At 48.0% G+C, this 25,982-nt stretch overlaps 2 protein-coding genes across 2 annotated transcripts in view; both read right to left on the bottom strand.

Moving 5' to 3' along the window:
- kcnh2b (potassium voltage-gated channel, subfamily H (eag-related), member 2b) overlaps window positions 1-22,360 on the bottom strand; it is a gene marked incomplete at both ends in the record, with an annotated part of 244,600 nt that extends 222,240 nt beyond the window's left edge. Inside the window, 2 exons of the mRNA XM_084454557.1 lie at window positions 1,944-2,174; window positions 22,285-22,360. Coding sequence (XP_084310683.1) covers window positions 1,944-2,174; window positions 22,285-22,360 — 307 coding nt within the window. The remainder of the gene's footprint in view (window positions 1-1,943; window positions 2,175-22,284) is intronic.
- Window positions 22,361-24,399: 2,039 nt separating this feature from the next.
- Window positions 24,400-25,982, bottom strand: part of sspo (SCO-spondin) — a gene marked incomplete at both ends in the record, with an annotated part of 80,657 nt that continues 79,074 nt past the window's right edge. The window contains 2 exons of the mRNA XM_084454546.1: window positions 24,400-24,422; window positions 25,701-25,851. Of these exons, the coding sequence (XP_084310672.1) occupies window positions 24,400-24,422; window positions 25,701-25,851 (174 nt within the window). The remainder of the gene's footprint in view (window positions 24,423-25,700; window positions 25,852-25,982) is intronic.

The raw sequence follows: 25,982 nt of genomic DNA, 5'->3' as shown, positions 1-25,982 counted from the left end.
CCTGGCGACAGGACAAACACAAAAAGGCTCTCCAGCGAGGCTTAGGTGTGTTGTGATGTGTCCTCCCCCCTACAAGCCCGTCTTGCTCACAAACATCAGGGCAGATAAGAGCTTTTAACACCTGCTTCATCTCCTGTCACTCTCCATACACAGAACTAGCATTTTAGCGCTGTAGCATCTACCGAATAAAGTCAACGGGGTCAAAAAGGTTCACAGGTAAGAGCGACTAAGACTAGCTTTAACATTCATCACCTAGTGTAGCCTACACCTCCAGTAGCCTATAGCTTCTCGTTTGCGTCCACTGAATGACTGAATGTACTCTGGGGGAAATACATGTAGCGTTTTCGCCGGCTGTTATCTGGCATCATCATCACTGTAGCATCCCGTCAATGTCCCCCCTGGCTGGGCACCAGGCCTGGGATCAACCAACGGGCCGACAGGTTACTGGCTCTGTACTCTGGCAGATCAGAGTGGTCTGTTCAGGAAGAAGCCGAGAGGAGTCCCAGGGTAAACATCCAGGGGGGTGTGATGGATCGGACGTGGGGGGGGGGGGGGGGGTCAGAGCAGGGTAAACAGCCAGGGGGGTGTGATGGATCGGACGTGGGGGGGGGGGGCAGAGCAGAGAGAGAATGTGAGCTATCAGTTGAGAGAGAACATCTGGTGCCAGCTCTCTGTTCTCAGCTAGCCTCTGCTAGGACAGGAAGTATGAAACACACCTCTCATCCCCTCCTCCTACTCCTCTCATCCCCTCCTCCTGCACCTCTCATCCCCTCCTCCTACTCCTCTCATCCCCTCCTCCTACACCTCTCATCCCCTCCTCCTACTCCTCTCATCCCCTCCTCCTCCTCCTCTCATCCCCTCCTCCTACTCCTCTCATCCCCTCCTCCTACTCCTCTCATCCCCTCCTCCTACACCTCTCATCCCCTCCTCCTACTCCTCTCATCCCCTCCTCCTCCTCCTCTCATCCCCTCCTCCTCCTCCTCTCATCCCCTCCTCCTACTCCTCTCATGCCCTCCTGCTCCTCCTCTCATCCCCTCCTCCTACTCCTCTCATCCCCTCCTCCTACACCTCTCATCCCCTCCTCCTACTCCTCTCATCCCCTCCTCCTCCTCTCATCCCCTCCTCCTCCTCCTCTCATCCCCTCCTCCTACTCCTCTCATCCCCTCCTCCTACTCCTCTCATCCCCTCCTCCTCCTCTCATCCCCTCCTCCTCCTCCTCTCATCCCCTCCTCCTACTCCTCTCATCCCCTCCTCCTACTCCTCTCATCCCCTCCTCCTACACCTCTCATCCCCTCCTCCTATTTCTCTCTCTCTCCCTCTCTATCTGTTTCTCTCTCACTTCTCCTGCTCGCCCGCCTCTGCGCTCTCTCCCTCAACGACAACGCTGTCATCTCTCTCTCTCTCTCTCTGGCCCCTTCTCCCTGCGTTCTCTACTCTTCCTCCATCTCTCACTTTCTCTTCCCTCTCCTTCTGCTGGCAGCTCTTTCCCCAGGTGGAACATGCTCAGCGTGACCCCTGGAAGGCTCCCGGCAGGGCTCATGGCCCCTGGAAGGCTCCCTGCAGGGCTCATGGCCCCTGGAAGGCTCCTGGCAGGGCTGAGGCCGAGACGTGTGTCCGCTGCCTGGAGGCGCGCTGGGAGAGCACTAGGAGCCCCCCCCCCCCTCCGCCCAGCAAACAGTGGAGACAGAACCTGCCAATCCTTCTCTAAATCCCATCCTAAAGCTCTGGAAACAATAGCGTCATAGTCTAGTATAGTGTGTGTGTGTGTGTGTACAGGGATATGCAGTTCTCTAAGTGTAAATGTATGCTAGTTTTCCATGTGCTACATGTAGACTCATCAACCATACACAGCACATATAATAGCAGCACAGTAAACACACACATGCGCGCGCGCACGCACGCACACACGCGCACACACACACACACCAGCGCGTGGATCTCACCGTCCTTCCTGTACAGGTTGATCTCCACCTTCCTCTCCTCGGAGCCCAGCAGCGCCTGGGTCATCTGGGCGATGGCCAGCCTCTTGGTGTGCGGCCCGTACATGAAGTTGCAGGTGCACGGCTTCTGCATGACCTCGGCGCGCGTGTAGCCGCACATGAGGCAGAAGCCGTCGTTGCAGAAGATGATGGCGCAGTTCTCCACCCGGGCGTTAGCGATGAGGAACTTCCGACCTGCGAGTCGGGAGGAAGACGAGGGGAGTGTGAGGAAGAGGAGAGACATATATGTGTGTGTGTGTGTGTGGGGGGGGGGGGGGTCCCAAAGTACTACTACCTAACCTAACTACTACCTAACCTTAATACTACCTAACCTTACTACTACCTAACCTTAATACCACCTAACCTTAATACCACCTAACCTTACTACTACCTAACCTTACTACTACCTAACCTTACTACTACCTTACCTTAATACTACCTAACCTTAATACTACCTAACCTTACTACTACCTAACCTTAATACTACCTAACCTTACTACTACCTAACCTTACTACTACCTAACCTTACTACTACCTTACTACTACCTAACCTTACTACTACCTAACCTTACTACTACCTAACCTTAGTACTACCTAACCTTAGTACTACCTAACCTTAGTACTACCTAACCTTAGTGTGCCTCATATCTCACCTAGATCTCTGAAAACCACCGTAGTGTGGAATGGCCTACTCTTAATCCTTTACTGGACTGCAGACTCTACACAATGTCCCCCCCCCCCACACACACACACACACACGCCATTCCCATACACTTGTAGTCTAAGCAGTTGTGAGTAAATAAATCATTATCAGAGGCTGTTATGAAGGTACTGGTGTGGTCTCTGTGAGGTCCCCTGTATGAGATTCAGCAGAGTGACAGGAAGCTGAGTAATGGCTTCCACTAAAGAGGCAAGCACCTGAAGAGATGGGGCCTCAAGTCTCCACTTCACTCTGTCCTAGGCCCCTCTATCAGGAGTAAACACTTCACTCTGTTCTAGGCCCCTCTATCAGGGGTAAACACTTCACTCTGTTCTAGGCCCCTCTATCAGGAGTAAACACTTCACTCTGTTCTAGGCCCCTCTATCAGGGGTAAACACTTCACTCTGTTCTAGGCCCCTCTATCAGGAGTAAACACTTCACTCTGTTCTAGGCCCCTCTATCAGGAGTAAACACTTCACTCTGTTCTAGGCCCCTCTATCAGGAGTAAACACTTCACATGGTTCTAGGCCCCTCTATCAGGAATAAACACTCCGGCTCTGTTTTAGGCCCCTCTATAAAGAGTAAACACTCCGGCTCTGTTCTAGGCCCCTCTATAAAGAGTAAACACTCCGGCTCTGTTCTAGGCCCCTCTATAAAGAGTAAACACTCCGGCTCTGTTCTAGGCTCTCTATCAGGAGTAAACACTGATCTACAGTACATCAGCTCAGTGGCCTTGTGGTTAGAGTGTCCGTCCTGAGATTGGGAGGTCAGGAGTTCGATCCCTGGCCGAGTCATACCAAAGACTATAAAAAATGGTACCCAATGCCTCTATGCTTGGAACTCAGCAGGGTTGGACTGGGGGTCAATTCCTGTGACATACTAGCGTCATTTCCAGGGGGTGGACTAGCATCATGTCCAGGGGGTGTACTAGCATCATGTCCAGGGGGTGTACTAGCATCATGTCCAGGGGGTGCACTAGCGTCATGTCCAGGGGGTGGACTAGCGTCATGTCCAGGGGGTGGACTAGCGTCATGTCCAGGGGGTGCACTAGCGTCATGTCCAGGGGGTGCACTAGCATCATGTCCAGGGGGTGTACTAGCGTCATGTCCAGGGGGTGTACTAGCATCATGTCCAGGGGGTGCACTAGCGTCATGTCCAGGGGGTAGACTAGCGTCATGTCCAGGGGGTGCACTAGCGTCATGTCCAGGGGGTGTACTTGTCCAGGGGGTGGACTAGCTTCATATCCATGGGGTGCACTAGCGTCATGTCCAGGGGGTGTACTTGTCCAGGGGGTGCACTAGCGTCATATCCAGGGGGTGTACTTGTCCATGGGGTGCACTAGCATCATGTCCAGGGGGTGCACTAGCGTCATGTCCAGGGGGTGTACTTGTTCAGGGGGTGTACAGTACTAGCGTCATGTCCAGGGGGTGCACTAGCGTCATGTCCAGGGGGTGCACTAGCATCATGTCCAGGGGGTGGACTAGCGTCATGTCCAGGGGGTGGACTAGCGTCATGTCCAGGGGGTGTACTTGTCTAGGGGGTGGACTAGCGTCATGTCCAGGGGGTGCACTAGCGTCATGTCCAGGGGGTGTACTTGTCTAGGGGGTGCACTAGCGTCATGTCCAGGGGGTGTACTTGTCTAGGGGGTGCACTAGCGTCATGTCCAGGGGGTGTACTTGTCCAGGGGGTGGACTAGCGTCATGTCCAGGGGGTGCACTAGCGTCATGTCCAGGGGGTGTACTTGTCCAGGGGGTGGACTAGCGTCATGTCCAGTGGGGTGTGCTTGTACATCAAGCTGCCTCACGTTAAGGAATCAGTATGCGCCACGAGGCTGACTACAGGCTTACTACAGGCTTACTACAGGCTTACTACAGGCTGATTACAGGCTGACTACAGGCTTACTACAGGCTGACTACAGGCTGACTACAGGCTGACTACAGGCTGACTACAGGCTGATTACAGGCTGACTACAGGCTGACTACAGGCTGATTACAGGCTGACTACAGGCTTACTACAGGCTGACTACAGGCTGACTACAGGCTTACTACAGGCTTACTACAGGCTGATTACAGGCTGACTACAGGCTGACTACAGGCTGATTACAGGCTGACTACAGGCTGACTACAGGCTTACTACAGGCTGACTACAGGCTTACTACAGGCTGACTAAAGGCTTACTACAGGCTGATTACAGGCTGACTACAGGCTGACTACAGGCTGACTACAGGCTGACTACAGGCTGATTACAGGCTGACTACAGGCTGATTACAGGCTGACTACAGGCTTACTACAGGCTGACTACAGGCTGACTACAGGCTTACTACAGGCTTACTACAGGCTGATTACAGGCTGACTACAGGCTGACTACAGGCTGATTACAGGCTGACTACAGGCTGACTACAGGCTGACTACAGGCTGACTACAGGCTTACTACAGGCTTACTACAGGCTGATTACAGGCTGACTACAGGCTGACTACAGGCTGATTACAGGCTTACTACAGGCTGATTACAGGCTGACTACAGTACATCAGAAATAAGGAAGAGGGATGGAAGCACATTCATAATGATAAAGCATCATAATTCTAGGCGACTGTGACAGAGTCTATTCTCCTGTATGTCTGAATGCTGCACCCTGAGGCCCACCCCGCCGAAGTCCCTAGATGGGTGCTACACCAGAACTTAACATCAATCAAAATGAGAATGTTACCAACAAGCATTTGTATGCAGGGTCACTAAGGGTGAGAAAATCTGTCTGGAGAAGGAGAATGAAAGATGGAGGAGCAGAAAATACCGGCAAGCTAGCCAGATATCTGGAGGATAAGCTAGCCTGGAATGGAGGGAGGGCTCATCCGAGGGCAATCTAGAGAAAGTGTGTGTGTGTGTGTGTGTGTGTGTGTGTGTGTGTGTGTGTGTGTGTGTGTGTGTGTGTGTGTGTGTGTGTGTGTGTGTGTGTGTGTGCGCATGCGTGCGTGTAAATTGGCAGTACTGAATTAATGAGCGCTCCTGGTGGCTCCTCCACACACGTCTGCAGGCTCAAGGGAAGGTGGTGGGAAAACGTAGTCTGGTCTCAAATGAACAATGATCCCGCACTGTTGGACTGAGATAATCTTCTATTTACACTGAGAGGAAACAGCCTATTCTGCTCTTGAAGGATTGAAGAAAGCTCCCATGTTTTCTCAGATTAGATAAACCACACTCAGAGGAGATGACGGCGGAGAAGGGAACAGAGAAAAACTAACACAAGTCTTCGGTGCCATTTTCTCTCAACTTTAAATTCGACACATTTGCAGTTTAAATTCCATTTTAGGATGTCTTCACACAAGCTGTCAGCTATAAATCCTCCTCAAGGACTAAAGCTTAAAGGAGTAGTAAAGGGAAAATGCATGTTTAGCCCTGTTTTAAGGTTCAGAGCAAAACGTTGACAAAACTAGCACTTTTGAGAAAGTCTGATAATTGCTCTACCATCGTTTTGGTCATACAATGGATGTGGGTGGGCACCTTGAAAAGTCATTCAAAAACATGTTAAACTCTCGATTTCAAAGACAAGAAGCTCACCGAGGGGGTAATTGGTGTCCGTTGGTGTTCTGACATCAAATTCGCCGCAAAGTATGAATCCTGTAGGGTTTTATTGATCATTTTATGAAATCCATTGACTTGTATTGAAGCGACCGTTGTAGATGTGTAGATCAATCCGCAGAGGGGATTCAGGAAGCGGAACTGCTATGGTAGCTATTGTTATTGTTTATGTTGCTAGGCTACCTAGTTTGCGGAAGTTGACAGGGGCGGCTGTGGCTCAGTGGTAGAGAGGGTCGTCCAATGATCGTAGGGTCAGCGGTTTGAATCCCGCCTCCTCCTGTCCACATGTCGAAGTGTCCTTGGGCAAGACACTGAACCCCAAATTGCTCCCAATGAGCAGGCTAGCACCTTGCATGGCAGCTGCCGCCATTGGTGTGTGAATGTGTGTGTGGATGGGTGAATGAGAGGCCATTGTAAAGCGCTTCAGATAGAAGCGCTATATAAGTGCAGTCCATTTACCATTTACACACGTATGTGTTGCGACTAAATAGTTCTATGCTACATTTTTTTTTTTTAAACCTTTCCAGATGAACTAGAATCTTACTTTATGGCGAATTATATGTCAGAACACCAACTAACCCCTCGGTGAGTTTCTTGTCTTTGAAATTGAGTGTTTAACATGTTTTTTGAATGATTTTTCACGGTGCCCATCCAAATCTATTGTATGACCAAAACAGTGGTAGAGCAATTATCAGACTTTCTCAAAAGTGCTAGTTTTGTCAACGTTTTGATCTGAACCATTGTATATGATCATAAGTAACCTTAAAACAGAGCTAAACATGCATTTTCCCTTTACTACTCCTTTAAGGGTAAAAGTGCCTCAGCATTGAGAATTGTTTTGCAAACACTGCTCGCATGACTCAGTCTTGCTCTACGCATCATCCCACCTCGTTCGCCATGCACTGTTCAAGCAAGACATCGGCCCAAATAGGGCATCAACATTCTCATCGGCCAAGGTTGAAAACTAAACCTACTGTATGACCAAACCTCTTCCTGTGTGCTAATTTAGTCATTAAACTCAAGATGTTGTATTGAGCGGTAACTGGGTAAGGAGGGTTAGGACATGGAGGATGATTTATGAGAAGAGATCAGGCTGATTTTAGTTTCAAGTGTGCAGTTGTAACCTGACCTACGGGCTGCATGTTATTACAGTATTGATTACTTAATGTTGTTGTCCCTTTTATGGGATGAGTGTGTGCGTGTCTGTGCGCATGTGTGTGTGTGTGTGTGTTTGTGCATATGTCACAGAAAACTACTGCGTTATGTAATGTATGCTGGCAACAGATGGTACTTATTTTGTTGCTGATATTCAGAGGGGTGGGACAGGTGTATTGGTTAGTTCTCGAGACAACTGGAGAGACAAAACAGCGCACGGCCCTGACCAGAGATGAAGCAGAGTGATGAAGCAGCACCACAGACCACGCCCGCCTTTTCCCTACAAACCAAACGCCCTACATCCTACAGCCTGTCCCCTTGAGGCCTAACATCAAACCTTGTGGCACAGCTACTTAGCTATGCATGGAATCCAGGACATATCAGTCCTCCAGTTTGACGCTGAGCTCGATAGCAGAAACACAGCCTGCAGAAGGTCCTAAAGGCTGATTTGTTATTGTGGCAGCAATAAGTACCTGTAATGAGAGGGCCGGCCTCAGCGTGAGGACGAGAAGGGAGGCTATTTATTTCCAATAGCGTGGCTGTCCGAGTGCTGATGGCTAGAAAACACAGCAACACCACAGTACCTGAGACGTTATGCGGCTTGTTGTTGGGCAAGGTTATATTGTGTATGTGGGAAGCACAGTTTGTGAGGATAGGTGGGTGAAGACATAAGAATACATCTATTTGTTCCAGCGTGCACAGACCGATACGTGTGTGTGTGTGTGTGTGTGTGTGTGTGTGTGTGTGTGTGTGTGTGTGTGTGTGTGTGCGTGCGTGCGTGTGTATTCACACAGACATACTGTATTAGTCTGTGCACACTGGAACAAATAGATTTATTTTATATACACACACACACACACACACAAACACACACACACACACCGCTGAGGAAACTGCTGACAGAGAACGTGTTCACTCCTCTACTTGAAAAAGCCTCAGTGTGTGATTGCAGAGGGGAAAAAAACTAAACAAACTGAAAACACCATGAAAGAATTTGGAGCAGCAGCATCTTCTTTTGTCCTCAGAAACTTCCCAACTTATAAAAGAGAAGCAAAACAGATGAGTCTGGAAAAATGGCTCTAGCCTGCTTTGACGGGCTCCGCTTGCAGGCATCAGCAGTAGCAGGGAGGCTCGGGTGCCACCGGGGGCAGCGATTATCCAAGCAGGCCTAATGAGGCACCGATGCCACAGAGGCAGGGAAGAAGACGAGGGTAAGTCTGATTAGAGACGAGGCAGTGGGCCTTAGTAGGGGGGGAAAACAACATGTCATAATTGTCAAACTATTGAGTTTCACACACACACACACACATACTGTATGTACACAGGCACATTTGCACACACACACACACATGCATGCACACACACATCCACCAACGCAAATTTAATAATTTACCAATGCCTTGGAGGCTCAAGTCTTCTCCAATCTGTTTGTGTGTGTATGCGTGTGAGTGAGTGTGTGTATGTGTGTGATTGAGTGTGTGTATGCGTGAGTGAGTGTGTGTATGTGTGTGAGTGAGTGTGTATGCGTGTGAGTGAGTGTGTGTATGTGTATGAGTGAGTGTGTGTATGCGTGTGAGTGAGTGTGTGTGTGTATGCATGAGTGTGTGTGTGTATGCGTGAGTGTGTGTGTGTATGCGTGAGTGTGTGTGTGTGTGTATGCGTGTGAGAAGTGGGGCCGTCAGGCACTATTGAAGACTTAGCAACCACCTTTAACACCAGAGTAAGGGCAGCCTTGGATTCTGTAGCACCTATTAAACTGAAAAGGATCATAGCCAATCATAAATCTCCATGGCGAAATGAAGAAACCAATCAACTAAAGAGAACCTGCAGAAGATCTGAGCGTATATGGCGAAAGACCAAGCTACAGGTCCACCATGATATTCTCAAAGAACATCTCTGCCTTTAATAAAGCAATAAGAAATTCAAGGAAAGACCACTTCTGGAAATTTATATCTATCAACTGAAATAATTCAAGAGTGCTCTTCTCAACAATTGATAGCCTAATAAACCCCGCTGTAAAAACACCAGATAACCTGCTCTCTACCTCCAAATGTGAGGAATTTGCAGCTTACTTCAGAGATAAGATCATGAATATTAGGAGGAATATCACCCAGGAAAGGCTATGCATCCCGTTCACAGATCCTCTTCCTCCATGTAATGGACACATGAGCTTGTTTACACTGGTGGACACAGAAATGCTGAGAAAAGTAGTATCCAAACTCAAATCCTCCACATGCCTGCTGGATCCCATCCCCAACGATTTTTTTAAAACTATTTTTGACTCTGTATCCTATGACATTTTAGCCATTGTCAATGACTCCCTATCTACAGGTGTCTTCCCACCAATACTTAAAACTGCTATGGTGAGACCCGTGCTGAAGAAAAACAACTTAGACACTTCAGTTCTTAGCAATTTTAGACCAATCTCCAATCTTCCCTTTTTGAGTAAAATTCTGGAAAAGATTGTTTTCAAACAGATTAATGATTTCCTAGCTACAAATTCTACCCTTGACCTTTTCCAGTCCGGCTTCCGCGCCCATCATAGCACAGAGACGGCATTAGTCAAAGTTGTAAATGACCTCAGAATTAATGCTGACTCCAAAGAGCTCTCTGTTCTCATCCTCCTGGACCTGAGTGCAGCCTTTGATACTATAGATCATGCAATCCTCATCAAAAGACTGGAGAAGTGGGTTGGCCTCTTCGGTCCAGTCCTAAATTGGCTTAGGACCTATCTAACCGGTCGGGATTTATTTGTTGCCCTCGGTGACCATAGTTCAGGAAAGATCCCTATGACCTGTGGGGTGCCCCAAGGATCGATCCTAGGACCTCTACTCTTCAGCCTGTACATGCTGCCCCTTGGCAGTGTCATTAGGAGGCACACCATTAGCTACCATAGCTACGCAGATGATACCCAACTCTATATCTCTGTAATACCTAGTAACTACAGCTTGGTTGACTGCAGCTTGGTTGACTGCCTTGTCAAATGTATTACGGATATAAATGTATGGATGTCACATAATTTCCTCCAACTAAACCAGGACAAAACAGAAGTACTGATCATTGGAGAAAAAGCTGAAAGAGAGAAACTATCGGCACATTTAAAAACTCTGGAAATTGACACCAAATGCCAGGCTAAAAACCTAGGTGTCATACTTGGCTCAGATCTTAATTTCGAAAACCACATCAAGAATATTACAAAGACAACTTTTTACCACCTAAGGAACATTGCCAAGGTACAACCCTTTCTCTCTCAGGCTGACACCGAAAGACTAATGCATGCTTTCATCACAAGCAGGCTGGACTACTGCAATGCTCTACTATCAGGCCTACCAAAGAAAGCAATCTCTAAGCTACAAATGATACAGAAGGATGCAGCACGAGTCCTCACCAAGACTAGACGAAGGGCACACATCACACCAGCCCTAAAATCACTACACTGGTTACCCGTCAACTCTAGAATAGACTTTAAAATCCTATTACTAGTCTTTAAATCTCTCCACAGTCACTCACCAGAATACATTTCAGACATGCTTGTAAGGTACAAGCCAAACAGACCACTCAGATCCTCAGGTACTGAACTTTGAACAGTTCCAAAAGCCAGGACCAAGAAACACAGAGGCAGTTTTTAGTTTCTATGCCCCCAACCTCTGGAGCACCCTGCCGGAGTGCCTAAGCAGTGCCGAAACAACAGAGGTCTTCAAACGAGATCTCAAGACGTACCTTTTCGGCCTAGCCTACTATCACTAGCCAGGACCTTGAGACACAGAAAGGCAGCCTCAAACCTACCTGTGAATCCTCTGTATACATTGGTGTTTATCCTGCTATGCACTGTATGTATATCAAGTAGTGTACACAAGCTGGTTATCCTGAAACAGGCTTGTTCTGTTCTGACAGCTGTGTTGCTTCAATGGCTCAGTGTGCTACTAACCGTTTTCTGCCTCCCCTAGTGCCTCTCTCTCTCCCTCCCATCTTCTAACCAGGTCCAGTGGATGCCCCACTGTTGCCCGCAGACCACCCTGAGTTCGATTGATACCCCCGTGTCAGCTGTGGATGTTGTAGTATTTAGTTAATAATCGGGGCCACAGCGCTCAGAACCGGTGCAGGACCAATATACAAAACCTTTGATCAACAATAAAGAAGGGTCCGCACTCAACTATGTTTATGCTCTTTAATTCATAACGGTGGACAGACCTGACAGAAGCGTTTCGGCTCTGCCTTCTTCAGTGTTTAGCCAACTGAACAGGTGCTTTTTCCGGCTTTTATAGTCGTGTCGCACCTGTGGACCATTTCAATCAACCCATTCTCACGTGGGACTTACATATGCAAACAGCATGTCATAGAAACAGCAAATTTTACATCATATTTACATAACATATTTAAAATGTACAGAAAATAGTTAATAACCGGGGCTGATAACATCAAGTCGTTAGACCGTTCATACGCCAGACACCCTGCTGATCTGTTTATTAACTATAGGCCTACTAGGCTACTATATAGGCTACAGAGAAGGAGATCAATAGATTGGAAGGTGGAAACTACAAAAATGGGACCAAGTCCAATTCTTCATTAAGGCCATCTACAAATGAATTCAGTTCAAAGATCCAGAAGGATTCGCGTTTTAACAGCGTTTTTCCAGTATCACCCCCTCTCCTGTTTTTCCAAATTTGTTCCAAACCGACACATTTTAATTCGTCCACACGGTGTCCCATCTCCATAAAGTGACGTGCCACGGGGATGTAACATCACCCCACTTGATACTGCTCCTATGCTCAGTTAGACGGGTCTTGAGCTTTTGTGTTGTCTTACCGACATACATTTTTTCGCAGGTGCAGAACAGGACATACACAACATGAGTGGTGTTGCATGTAATGCAGGATTTGATCTCGTACTCCTTGCTAGTTGTGGGACATGTTGGTTTTTGTTGTAATCATATGTTTACAGGAAGTACAAGATCTGCACGGGTAATTGCCCTTGATAAAGGCCAGTCTCCAGATGAGTGGATCTTTCACCAGTGTGTCCCTGATGTTTGTGGAACGTTTATATGTAAATAAAGGTTGGTGTTGGAAAACATTGTTGAGGGATTTATCCGATGATAGAATATGCCAGTGCTTTAATACTGTTGATTTGATATCCTGACTACTCGGATTAAAGGTCAAAATATAGTTAGTGGAGAATGGTTTGGTTCTCTTTTCCTTTCCTTTGAATAGATCTTCTCGTTTAGTTGCTCTAACTCGAACTGAGGCGTCCGAGAGCCACTGTTCTGGATATTTCCTGCCACGAAATCGTTGTAACATTAGTTCAGACTGTCGTTCATCCGTGCTGCAATTTCTGCACAGGTGATATAGCTGGCTGATGGGCAGACTTTTTTTCAACGGAAGGGGGAGACAACTATCCGCTGCCAATAGGTTGTTCTTGTCCGTAGCCTTTCTATATACAGTTGTCGATAAAATGCCCGATTGTTTCGTGAGTTTGACATCAAGAAAGTGAATCGATTCCAAACTTTTCTCCATTGTAAAGGTAATTGACTGTACCCTGGAATTTAGATATTCCACAAATTCACTAAGGGAAGTCTCGGATCCACTCCAAATGAGAAATACATCATCAATAAACCTGGAGTAATGTTTGATGTTGGCAACAAATGGATTATAATTATACACAAAGTCGCTCTCAAATTTGCCCATAAATAGATTTGCGTAATATTTAGTTAACACACACACACACGTACACACAGACACACATCAGTCCACATCCGGCTTAGGCCTGGATCTGATGTTCTTAGCCTTTCTTGCTCTGAAAATGTAATTTAATGTAATTTATTGCTCTATAAATGTTCTTAGCCGTTAGACAAATATATTCCAGGAGCTTGCTCCAGGTTGCCTGTTTTAATATCTGTGTTGTTTTTATGGCTCTGTGTGCTACTAACCCTGTTCTGCCTTCCCTCTCCCTAGTGCCTCTCTCTCTCCCTCCTATCTTCTAACCAGGTCCAGTGGATGCCCCACTGTCACCAGCAGACCTCCCTGAGTCCGATAGATACCCCTGTGTCTGCTGTGGATGTCGTAGCATTTAGTTAAAACACACACAGACATACACCAGCCCACTTCCGGCTTTAGGCCTGGGCCATAGCAAACACACACCAGTATTTGCCATGTCTCTCCTATGTTGTTTTTAGCTTCTCTTACTCTGAAAATGTAATTTAATGTAATGTATTGCTTTATAAATGTTCTTAGCCGGTAGACAAACATACTCCAGGAGCTTGCTCGATCGCCTTGTTGAGAGGGTTCAGGGAAGAATTTTTACAGCTCACTTATCTGGCCCCCGGGTGATTACTGTTTTTTTTCTTCCCTCTGGAATATGTAGAGGTGGGTCGTATGCCCACCTCCCTTGTTCTCTGTAAAGCGCATTGTGTTGCCTCTGGGTATGAAATGCGCTATACAAATAAAGCTTTGATTGATTGATTGATTGATCTGATTCTTGTATTAGTCAAGTGAGTGCTTTTCTGATCATGGAGGAGGTCTGTTTGAGTGTGACAGCGTTGTGAATGACGCCCAGCTGTCTTGTATGCTGTGAATGAAATTCAAGTATCACCAATGCGTTACCCCCCAATTTGTTCTTTTCTTTGTTTTCCTACCTGACTGTTATTCTAACCTTGTAGTTCGTTCTCCTAGAATCAGTCTGTTAAAACTACAAATTGTTCCTGTGTGACATCACTTCCCTGTCCTCACTTCCTTTTTCCCGATATAAGCTATCACTTTCGATCCAGAGTCCCCCACTCTTGCTTGGATTCACTTCCTGTGCAGAGTCCTTTTTGCAAATCGTAACATCAGAATAAACCTCGTCTTTGTTTGAAACCAGCTTGACTGACCACTCAGCGTGTTCTTGAAATCTAAACTAAACCAAGTAAGATTTTTCATTCATAATGCTGCCACATTTCAGATGCAGAGACCTGAATAAAAAAGAAAAGTCAACCAGTGACCAGTGTCCTGTTTTGCGCACCAGAACACAACGCTGCCGGATCATTCCGGCTACATGTGCATGTATGACATATGTACAGGTATGGATCCCATCGAGCAGCTGGGAGAAGACTGCCCCGGACAGCTGGGAGGAGACTGTCCTGACCAGCTGGGAGGAGACTGCCCTGACCAGCTGGGAGGAGACTGCCCTGGACAGGCGCTCCTGGAAGAGATGTGTGCAGGAAGGAGCTGCAGACCAGATAATGGAACTCTGCCACGTTGCAGAGACACAGTGACAACACCGCCAGGAAAGACAGAAACAAGCTCCACTTCCACCAACCACCCCCACCAACCACCTCCACTAACCACCTCCTCCAACCACCTCCACTAACCACCTCCACTAACCATCTCCACTAACCACCTCCACTAACTACCTCCACCAACCACCTCCACTAACCACCTCCACTTACTACCCCCACTAACCACCTCCACCAACCACCTCCACCAACCACCTCCACCAACCACCTCCTCCAACCACCTCCACTAACCACCTCCACTAACCACCTCCACTAACCACCTCCACTAACCACCTCCACTAACCATCTCCACTAACCACCTCCACTAACCACCTCCACTAACCACCTCCACTAACCACCCCCACTAACCACCTCCACTAACCACCTCCACTAACCACCTCCACTAACCATCTCCACTAACCACCTCCACTAACTACCTCCACCAACCACCTCCACTAACCACCTCCACCAACCACCTCCACTAACCACCTCCTCCAACCACCTCCACTAACCATCTCCACTAACCACCCCCACTAACCACCCCCACTAACCACCTCCACCAACCACCTCCACTAACCACCTCCACCAACCACACCCACTAACCACCTCCACTAACCACCTCCACTAACCATCTCCACTAACCACCCCCACTAACCACCCCCACTAACCACCTCCACTAACCACCTCCACTATCCACCTCCACATCATTTTAGTCAAAAGACTAAAATCAAAATTTGCTGTCAAAATTAACATTGGTGCATGCGCGTGCGTGTGTGTGTGTGTGCTCACATAGCCTGGGGATGTCCTTCCTTATACTGAGGGGGTGTAGGTGGGAAAGCCCATGAGTAGAAGCTGCATAGCTGGCAGCTAGTTAGCTACTGTAGGTCTGAACTGGCCCCTGCTAGCTAGACGAACGTGTGCATGTGAGAGACAGTGAGGGAAGCAAAAGTGATCGTCTGTTGTTATTCTGTTTCTGTTGCTGTTCTGTTGTTATAATGTTATTCTTCCCTTGAAGAACCCTTGAAGATGCCACACTGGTATAGTATGTAAATGTAAGTATCCTACTCCTACAGTACAGTATCTTACTACGTTACAAATGCAAGTAGCTCAATGCTGTGTTGAAGTCCAATGTGCTCTCAATCAGATTTGACCCCATCCTTACAAATGCTTTTGTATTAGATAAACCTGAAATAAATTTCCCATGAGACCACACCACATTCTGCATCATCCCTCCCACCTGAGTCATCCACCTGCTCTCAAGAGCCTCGTTGGCCAGACAGGATACTCTGGTATAAAACTGCTGATGTCATCGTGTGACCATTCAGTGACTATTCATATTCCTCTCATGTTTTGACAGAGCCAAGTGTCCACTGGAGGTAGAATAAAGTTACCTCAAGACAGATCTAGAATCAGCCTTCTGTCAATCCTAACCACGGACATTAGTGTAGGAAACAGCCGCACTGATCTGAGGCCAGGCAACCAGTAGCTATTTATACTGAAAGCACTGTTGTGTGAACTCTCTCTCTCTCTCTAGGTCGTCCTCAGACAAGCCCTCCGTCGGCGTTTTCCAGTCATGCCGATTCTCCATCTCCATGTGAATTCCCACTGCAGTCCAGTAACATTCATAATGTTGTAATCAACATAATACTACCTAATGGGCCGAGTTTCTGGACTGGGGTTTCCTCTTCCAAAATTAGCTTATGCAGATTTAGGCAAAGCTGGATTATTTCCTGGGAAACAGGGGGGAATGCCCCGGCCTCTAAACCGCACGGCCTCTAAAGCGTCTCGGCATCTAAACCGCCCGGCCTCTAAACCGCCTCGGCCTCTAAACCACCTTGGCCTCCTTTCTTTCTAGCCGAGCGCTTTGAGGGTGCGGGAGTGGGCTAAACAGAAGGACGAGGCCGAACGACTTCAGGGGAGACAGTGGACTGGTCCCCAGAGAGAGGGAGAGAGAGAGTGGACTGGTCCCCAGAGAGAGGGAGAGAGAGAGTGGACTGGTCCCCAGAGAGAGAGAGGGAGAGACTCAGTGGACTGGTCCCCAGAGAGAGGGAGAGAGAGAGTGGACTGGTCCCCAGAGAGAGAGAGGGAGAGACTCAGTGGACTGGTCCCCCAGAGAGAGGGAGAGACTCAGTGGACTGGTCCCCAGAGAGAGAGAGGGAGAGACTCAGTGGACTGGTCCCCAGAGAGAGGGAGAGAGAGAGTGGACTGGTCCCCAGAGAGAGGGAGAGAGAGAGTGGACTGGTCCCCAGAGAGAGAGAGGGAGAGACTCAGTGGACTGGTCCCCAGAGAGAGGGAGAGAGTGAGTGGACTGGTCCCCAGAGAGAGGGAGAGACTCAGTGGACTGGTCCCCAGAGAGAGGGAGAGAGAGAGTGGACTGGTCCCCAGAGAGAGGGAGAGAGAGAGTGGACTGGTCCCCAGAGAGAGGGAGAGAGAGAGTGGACTGGTCCCCAGAGAGAGAGAGAGAGTGAGTGGACTGGTCCCCAGAGAGAGTGAGGGAGAGACTCAGTGAACTGGTCCCCAGAGAGAGGGAGAGAGAGAGTGGACTGGTCCCCAGAGAGAGGGAGAGAGTGAGTGGACTGGTCCCCAGAGAGAGTGAGGGAGAGACTCAGTGGACTGGTCCCCAGAGAGAGGGAGAGAGAGAGTTGACTGGTCCCCAGAGAGAGGACTGACGTTGGGAGTGGGGGTGCAGGAGGGGGGGGGGGGGTAGAGTGGTGGAGAGAGACTGACTAGAGAGAGTGGCGGAGGAGGAGAGAGGGGAGAGGTGGGTGGCAGTCAGCGGGGGGAGAGGAGAGAGCAGCAAGCGGCCATGGTGGAGGTGAGCGCTGAACACTGACTAAAGCATGAATGGCCGATGCTTGTCCCTCTACGTACTGTAGCGCTCTAGCTCATACTGCAGCACACTGGCCACTAGCTCAACGTTTGGACTAGCCTCCTTGTTAGGTAAAAACTTTAGTGCCTTCATGAAACTGGGATTTCATAGCTACTGCATTTCCCACCTTACTTAAAAAGACATCAGCATAGCTCCAGGCTAGTACTGATGGCCGAGCATAGCTCCAGGCTAGTACTTCAAGGTTGAAGTGTGGCTGCCTTTGAGTCCGTTTGAGATAAATTTTCTCCCTATAGTAGCCTATTTTTTTTTAATTTGTTTTTATTATAATGCTGTAAAGCATTAGAATAACTCTTTTCATTATTGTATGCCCATTGAAATTAATTTTTTAAAGAATCAGAAAACACACACACACACACACACAGAGGTTTGCTCATGTCTTATGGCCAGATGCAGATCTCTCTTACAAAGACTCATCATTTGAGAGAACAGCTTGAGGAGAGTCATGTGATCGTTCAGTGGAGCATGGATGCATGTCCATATTAGAAACGCAGCTCGGAGAACACCATGCATGCATGCCGTGGCTCTGAGTGCAAGCATGTGTGTGCAAGCAGGACATGTTTGGTATTGCTGCGTTTGTTAGGTCGAGAGCTCAGTCCACACCTTGTGTCTCTGTGACCTTCCCATGTCAAGATGTGTCCGTTTCAATTCCCCCCCATTGACAATGAATGAGTGGAAAAATGGCGGTGAACAGCCAGCTGTGTTTGGGCGGCTCATGCTCCCAACCTGGGATTCGTATCGTCTCCAAAATGTCCTGGACTCTAAGGTTACACCCCTCCACTGAGTTTCATGAAAATGAGTCTGATAGTTTTTGCGTAACCATGCTAACGGACGTACGGACAAACACACGCCACCGAAAACATGACCTCTCGCGCCACTTTCACTGGGGCGGAGGTAATCACTAACATGAAGCTCAAACTGTGAGAACGAAACCCAATCTGTCATGGATACAGCAGCCCTGCGCGCTAAAGCCCTGCGTCTTTCTGAGACCAGTTCACACAAAAGACAGGGGTGTACGCCAGGCCGGCAGGCTGGAAGCAGAAGGCCTGTAAAGCAGCCCCAGTTGGGAGCGGAAAGGATCGAGTTCAACCCCCTCTCCACAGCAGGTGCCACCGCCATGTTGCCCACTTGGCCGCGTGCCCACTCCAAGCTGAAACTGTTAAACATGGAGAGCCCGGCGTGTGATTGGTGGGTATACTGGCGGCAGGCCGAGCTCCGCCCACCGCAGCCAGGGAGACAACAGGCTGGACCAATCAGAAACAGAGGAAGAGTCTGGAGAGAGGGAGAGGAGGGGAGAGAGAGAGAGAGAGAGAGAGAGAGAGAGAGAGAGAGAGGGAGGGAGAGGGGGAGAGGGAGAGAGGGAGAGGGAGAGGAGGGAAGAGAGAGAGAGAGCGAGAGAGAGAGGGAGAGGGGAGAGGGAGAGGAGGGAAGAGAGAGAGCGAGAGAGAGAAAGAGAGAGAGGGAGAAAAAGAGAGGGAGAGGGGGAGGGGGAGGGAGAGAGAGAGGGAGAGGGGGAGAGGGAGAGGAGAGGAGGGAAGAGAGAGAGCGAGAGAGGGAGGGAGAGGGGGAGAGGGAGAGGAGGGAAGAGAGAGAGAGAGAGAGAGAGAGAGACAGAGAGAGAGAGAGGGGTGCAAGGGTAGGGGGTGAGATACAGACGGAGAAGCAGAAATGGGCACAAGCTGTGCCTGTGTGTGAGAGAGAGGTCCAGTGAGATGCGCGGACAGAGGTAATGGTAAATGGACCGCACTTATATAGTGCTTTACAATGGCCTCTCATTCACCCAACAATGGTGGCAGCTTCCATGCAAGGTGCCAGCCTGCTCACTGGGAGCAGTTTGGGGTTCAGTGTCTTTCCCAAGGACACTTCGACATGTGGACAGGAGGGCCGGGATCTGAACCGCCGACCCTGCGGTCATTGGACGAGTCGCTCTACCACTGAGCTACAGCCGCCCCAGAGAGAGAGCAGGGCGGAAAGAGAGAGAGAGAGAGAAAGAAAGAGGACAGAGCAGAAAGAGAACACTGCAGCGGAAATTACACTGCCAAAGTGCAATTTAATCACACTAGCTCCTGTGTCAGTGTGTTGATGGGGCTAGGTTCACATCCTATCAGTCTAACAGGTGAAAGAGAGAGAGAGAGGGAGAGAGAGGGAGGGAGAGAGATGCAGAGAGAGAGAGAACGAGAGAGGCATACACATGCTTGAGCAAAACCACCCAGCAACTACTAAGCAACTCCCAGGTTAGTTGGGGGAAACAACTTAATAGAAAACTAAAGCAAAGTTGATGCACCAGATCTATAATCCATGCGCGACTGGGGGAGTGACATTCAAACCGTCTCTTTCTCGCCAAGCCTTGAACACTGAGGAACTCTCCTGAGCACGGCTCAGGGACGCTCATCAAAGGCAGAGAGAAAAGCATGTTCAGCACTAGCAATGGGGTAACGTAGAGAGATAGCATAGACTACAACACCCCCCCCCCCCCCCCCCCCTCGTCCCATTCTCTATGAAGGCATGAATACAGAGCGGTAGCTACGGCAACTGAGTCGGCCACTTCAGGGGCACTATTTTCTCTGGGGGAAGCATACAGTGTGCGGCGTCCAGCCCGGGGCCAGTTGCCTCGGTGATGGTGTGTTTGTGCTTTGGCTGTAAAAGTGTAATATCCTCCCCCGAGCTCCTGCTTCTACGGCTCTAATTGGAGAGCGTTTTCTCCAGAGAGTGGTGAGCAAAGACAACATCAATGGTGGGTAAAAACTACTCCAATGACCTAATGACAAAGGTCAAAGGTGGGCCAGGGAAGCCTGGTTACAGCAAGTCATCAAAACAGCCTAAATGACAACACTTCACTGTCTATGGGGATTTAAAGATGCCTAGCTGATGCATTTTTCAAAATCAGTATGCAGTGTACATGAAAAAGTTGTGCTTTCATCGGATGCAGAGTTGTGTTCCACTGACTACCTAATCAATTGACCAATGAGAGAGCACTTGCTGTGCTGATTGATTTCTTGCTCAACAGAAGTCGATAGTTGAACTCGTCATCACTGTAAATGAGGGGAACCTCAGTGCTTCACAAGTAGAAATAAAGGTTTGAAATGAAACACATCTTCATCTGTTCATTGAACTAGTCTTCTGTTTAGCCAAGGAGGCACACCGTCCAAATTCTCCTTGTAAACAATCTCTCTAAGTAGTTTAGAAGCTTTATCTGGTTTGGTCTACGGAAATGGTCATGTAATCTTTCAGCAGATGCTTTTATGCAGCAAATGCTTTTTTCCAGAGAAAAGTGACTCGTGCTTAAAACCTATTTGGTGTGGGTTACATATACTTACATTGCATATACTGTAAGATACACCTCACTGAACCAAATATCCTGTATAAACTTAATCGGACATCTGTCCCGTGTACTGTAGGCCTAAGTGTGCATAGATGGGTCTCTTCAATGTGCTGGTTATTCTCTAGCTTGAGAAATATGCCGTTTCATCCACCAGCAGAGAGCCAGTAGCCCACAGGCGCACCAAGACACTCCTACTTCTGGGAAATTTAGTTGAATGGTAAAGATATCCCCCGTCGTGTGGACATGCCAAACACAGTAAAGTTTTACTCATATTCCTTAGTAGGCCCATCCCTCCATATTCAAAACTCTCTTATCAGCACAGATTGGTATTTCCCTGGGGCAAAGCTGTGGCAATTAGCCGACTCGTGACTCCCGCCAGCCGTGTGCTTGTGGAGTTTGGTCATCTTTGGCCGATAAGTCGATACGGAATAGCCTACCTATTTTGCAGCAATGATTGGACCAATTAAGCATGTCTATTTTACAACTCTGAAATAAAGACATCAGTCTTTAAAAGGCATCAAGAAACGGTGCTCTGAATATGTTTTGATCTTTATAGACTGTAAGACTACATTATTATTATTATTAGTTTATTTAGGCGGGACAATGCATAATTAGGCCTAATGAACACAGTGATCATCTGTAAATGAACAAAGTGTAAAAAATGCCGATTTAGCCCGGAGGCTATTTTCCATCCAGGCGTATATTTCAGTGTAGCCAAAAAAAAGTGTCTAATGACTGCATTAGAATGGAAATGAAATCGGCACTGCATATCTTATCAGAGGAATAGGCCTACCTGTCTAATTCCACAGTGCGGACATGTATGGAGGCACTTGACTATTAATTGAATACGCCAGTTAAAACAACATTTGGAAATCAGAATGTCTGATGTCAGCTTTTGCACATTTTATATATATATATATATATATATATATATATATATATATATATATATACAATAAACAATATATATTTTAGATTGATTTAGACCTGGCATCTTTAATAAAATTCAGGTCTGTGGGAGCAGTCGAGTCTTTAGACCGTTCAAAAGGCAAACGCAGTTGTTAGCCTACATGATTGGGGCATATATTAAGTAGGCTGTAGGCTACTAATGTAATAAAATGAAAGGTCGAGAAATCATCAAAAGTATAAAAAAATATATATATATAGGATAGACAAATGTAGAAAGTAGACAATGTCACGCAAGTTGCTTTGTTTTGAATTAGCCTACTAAACTTGACATGTTATCAATAGAAATGTAAGCTATTCTTTAATTATGCAAGAACAAAAATTAAAAACGTAGCCTAGGCTTGACAAATAGTATTGGGGGGGGGGGGCAAGGTAGCCTATACACACAGAACGTGCAAATAAGATTGTATCCAAATGAAGATTAATAACCATAAAATAATTAAATTAACTCACTTTGACTGTCGAATTTCCTAATAATGGTATCGAGGAAAGTATTCTGTGGTGCCACATGGCCTCGTCGGACCGGCATCTTTGCTGTATCCGCTTGAAGTTCAGACCGTCAATGACCGATGTTGCCTCCCAGTCGAGTATCGTCGAGCGAACAGTGTTCACTGACCTCCCTTCATAGAAACATAGATGCTATAATAATCCTCCACCCAAGTTTTGTGAACTTCATCAGAGACGAGCTGGAGGGCCCTCTCAGCGAGAGAGCGAGCGTGCTGTTATAGCGCTGATTATCCTCGCGGCAAGATCACGAGACAGGTTCCAGGGAAAGGAGCGCGTGTTTGTTTACGTCCTTTGAGCTGTCAAAAATGATTTCCTCTCAGGTTCAGGAGAAGACGAGACCTCTCATCATTCGCCAGCGTAGACTCCGGGGACGGCGAGTCGGTCAGCTTACCAAGTAACCTCGCTTGAGCCATAGTTGCGCTGCGTCTTTTTTTATTTCTCTCTAGTCCCCACCTATATCCTACTGAAGTCCTCAACGTGCGCCCACTCCAACCAGCAGATAAACCAGTAGGTTATAGCCTATTCGTTGAACAGTCCAGCTTGATAGTTTGGATGCGCACCGATATAGCAGCGGTGTCTTCAGTCTCGCGTATTCTGCGCGCAACGGATGACTTCAGCTCACCGGCAGCGGCGACTGCGCCTCTTTAACCCTTTCCTCTTCCGTGATGGAACTGTGAAACATTGAGGAAAATATTTGCATAGAGTGCAAAATCTACACCAAACAGTATTCAATTGTAACAATATCGACGCTAAGTATATGTTAAATGCGGAGTGCTGTAAGAACTAGGCTATCCTATTCCACAGACGTGGAGAATTGGTGGATAAATAGGCTATTGCAGAACTATTCAAAACCACGACTTAAGCCTACATCAGATGATATGAGACACCTGACTAAACGGAGCAGGTGACTGCCTCCCTGGGCAAACGGTTAGGCGGCACAGGTGTGTCTATTAGGCTACATTGTCAGGATCTGGCACGCGGCTGTCTGCTGGTTATGTCGGCTTTGTGTATCTGGGTTATTATACATTCAAGATGAAGTGGCTATTTTAGACCAGTGTTGATGTGTTTTAGCTGTTTCCAGTCCGCAAGTAAAGTGCCCAAGGTAATAACTCACCTTCTCCAGCCAAAACGCGCTCTTTGGGGGGAGGGGGTTATTAAAACGCCTGGTTTATTTAATGGAAGGAAGGACAGGGCTTCACCCTAGTTGTCTCGTGGAAGGGGTTTCAGACAGCCAGACACGTCACTGCCTATGCACGAGCTGTATGAGGGGTTCCCTCTGTCGTCACTGCGAGACAAAGAGCGCTTCGTGATCTGCGCTGTTTTGATTTCCTTTGTGTTGGCTGTGGGGGTTTGTATTTGACCATATTGTAAGCACTAAGCACCTAATTCTCAAGCCGTTATTCCGAGTTATCCTCATTCAAACACTGAAAGCTTACGTAGGCTTGGCTAGGTTTAGATTTAAATAATGCAAAACCGACAGTGCAGGGGAAATCCATGACCCTCTTCAGGCGGCGCCCTGCCGTTGCCTCCCGACTCCCTTATAAGCTGAGTCGGCAGGGGCGCGGAGCAGACACGCGGCTGTCTTGGAAGCGTCCTCTCCTTTCTCTCTCTGTCTCTCTCTCTCTGTCTGTCTCTCTCTCTCTCTGTCTGTCTCTCTCTATCTCTCTGTCTCTCTCTCTGTCTCTCTCGCACACACACACATAGAGAGAGAGACAGACTGACAAGTAATAGCGGTTTAACCAAGCAGCTCTTATATTAATAAATTAATCATAATAATGTTCAGAAAACAGATAGGCCTGTCTGGGTTGTATAAGCTGTTTATTGTGTTTAAATGTAGCAAAAGGCTGTACAGAACAAGAGAGCTTCACAAGGTTCTCTATTACAGGGATCCAGTCATATGATGACTATGGACTACAAAACATGTTTACAACAGGAGAGCAGCACACCTTGTCTGTCCGTCCGTCTGTCTGTCCCTCCACCAGGCCCATCAAACACACACACACATACACTCACAGTCACCCACACACATACACACACGCACGCACGCACACTCACACACACTCAACGTTTCGACAGGTCACCTCCTGTGAAGAGAGGAAATTCAAACACAGAAACAGAGCTAAGTGAGGTGAGGCTGATTAGGGTTCAATATTTCTGCCACATATTGTAATAACAGAAGTATACATATAATGAATGTAAATGACTATAGAGATGTCATTGAGATAACCCTTCATGTTAATCTACTGATTATAGTCACAAATCTCCCAATGACCATTTTGAGTGTTTTGTAAGAGAGCTGCGTGCTTGTTTTTTTTGTTGCTATGTTTTTTTTCTTCCCTGGCTCTCCCTGCACACCTGTGTGGCGTAGGCAATCAGCAAACCTGCTGGCAGTCACCTCCATCTTCTTCTCTCTTATGAAGTATCTACCCCATGTTTACTGCTCTGTAGATGTTCTTAGCCAATAGACAAACATTTTCCAGGAGCTTGCTTGATCGTCTCATTGAGAGAGGTCAGGGAAGAGTTTTTACAGCTCACTTTTCTGGCCCGCAACGTTTTTTTTTGCTTCCCTCTGGAATATGTAGGGGTGGGACCCATGCCCACCCCCCCATTGCTCTCTGTGAAGCGCATTGTGTTGTATCTGTTTATGAAATGCACAATATAAAGTTTGATTTGATTTGATCTTGGCTCCCTAGAAAGGCTCTTCCTGTCTGCCAGTCTGCGCTGGAACGGGTGCCATTCATGGTCTCTCTATCTCTCTCTCTTTCTCTTATATTCTATAGACTAGAGATTACGTGTATGTATTCAGCGTCATTGTACAAATCAAGAACGTTTCCTCAACTGTGCGATTGAAAAATGTGATCCTTGTAAAATTACCTGTCATGTCGATCCAATTAGCTAATGCAATCAGCCATGTTGGTGAATGGATTACTCTGTAATTGGTTCTAGGTGGGCCCGTGATTGAATTATTCATGTTGGACGAGGCAAACATACGGTCAGAAAGGGGGATGCAACACATGGCGTTAATGTGCGTTAATGGAGGCTGACAGAGACTGAAGGGAAACGTCGGAGGCAGCGGCCCTGGAGGCCGGCCACGATGGGGGGCTGGACAGCATGACAGTTCGGTTAACGGGCCTGGCACCAGTGTGTCTGTCTGTCTGTCCGTCCGTCCATTTATGTGTGTGTGTGTGTGCGTGTGTGTGTGTGTGTGTGTGTTTGTGTGTGTGTGCACGTGTGTGTGCGTGCGCGCGTGTGCACGTATATGCGAGCGTTTGTGTGTGCGTGCGTGTGTGCGTGCGTGTGCGCGTGTGTGTGTGTGCGCGTATGTGTGTGTGTGTGTGCACGTGTGTGTGTGAGCCACTCACCCTGGCAGCTGCTGCACTCACAGCTGTGTATGACGGGCAGGACGACGGGCTCGCTGGCCCCCCCCGGGCAGGCCAGGCTGAGGAAGAGCACCGGGCGGCCCGGGTCCAGCCGGTAGCTACAGCAATCACACTCCGCCTGGAGGTATGGCTCCTGAGAGGGGGGGGGGGGGGGGAGGGAGGGAGGGGGAGAGGGAGAGGGAGAGGGAGAGGGAGAGGGAGAGGGAGAGGGAGAGGGAGAGGGAGAGGGAGAGGGAGAGAGGAGGGGGGGGGGGGGAGAGAGGA

Source organism: Borostomias antarcticus (assembly GCF_949987555.1).
Source record: "Borostomias antarcticus genome assembly, chromosome: 2".
Classification (NCBI taxonomy): domain Eukaryota; kingdom Metazoa; phylum Chordata; class Actinopteri; order Stomiiformes; family Stomiidae; genus Borostomias; species Borostomias antarcticus.
Note: the sequence above shows the minus strand (reverse complement) of the source record. Positions and strands in the feature narration are given on the sequence as shown.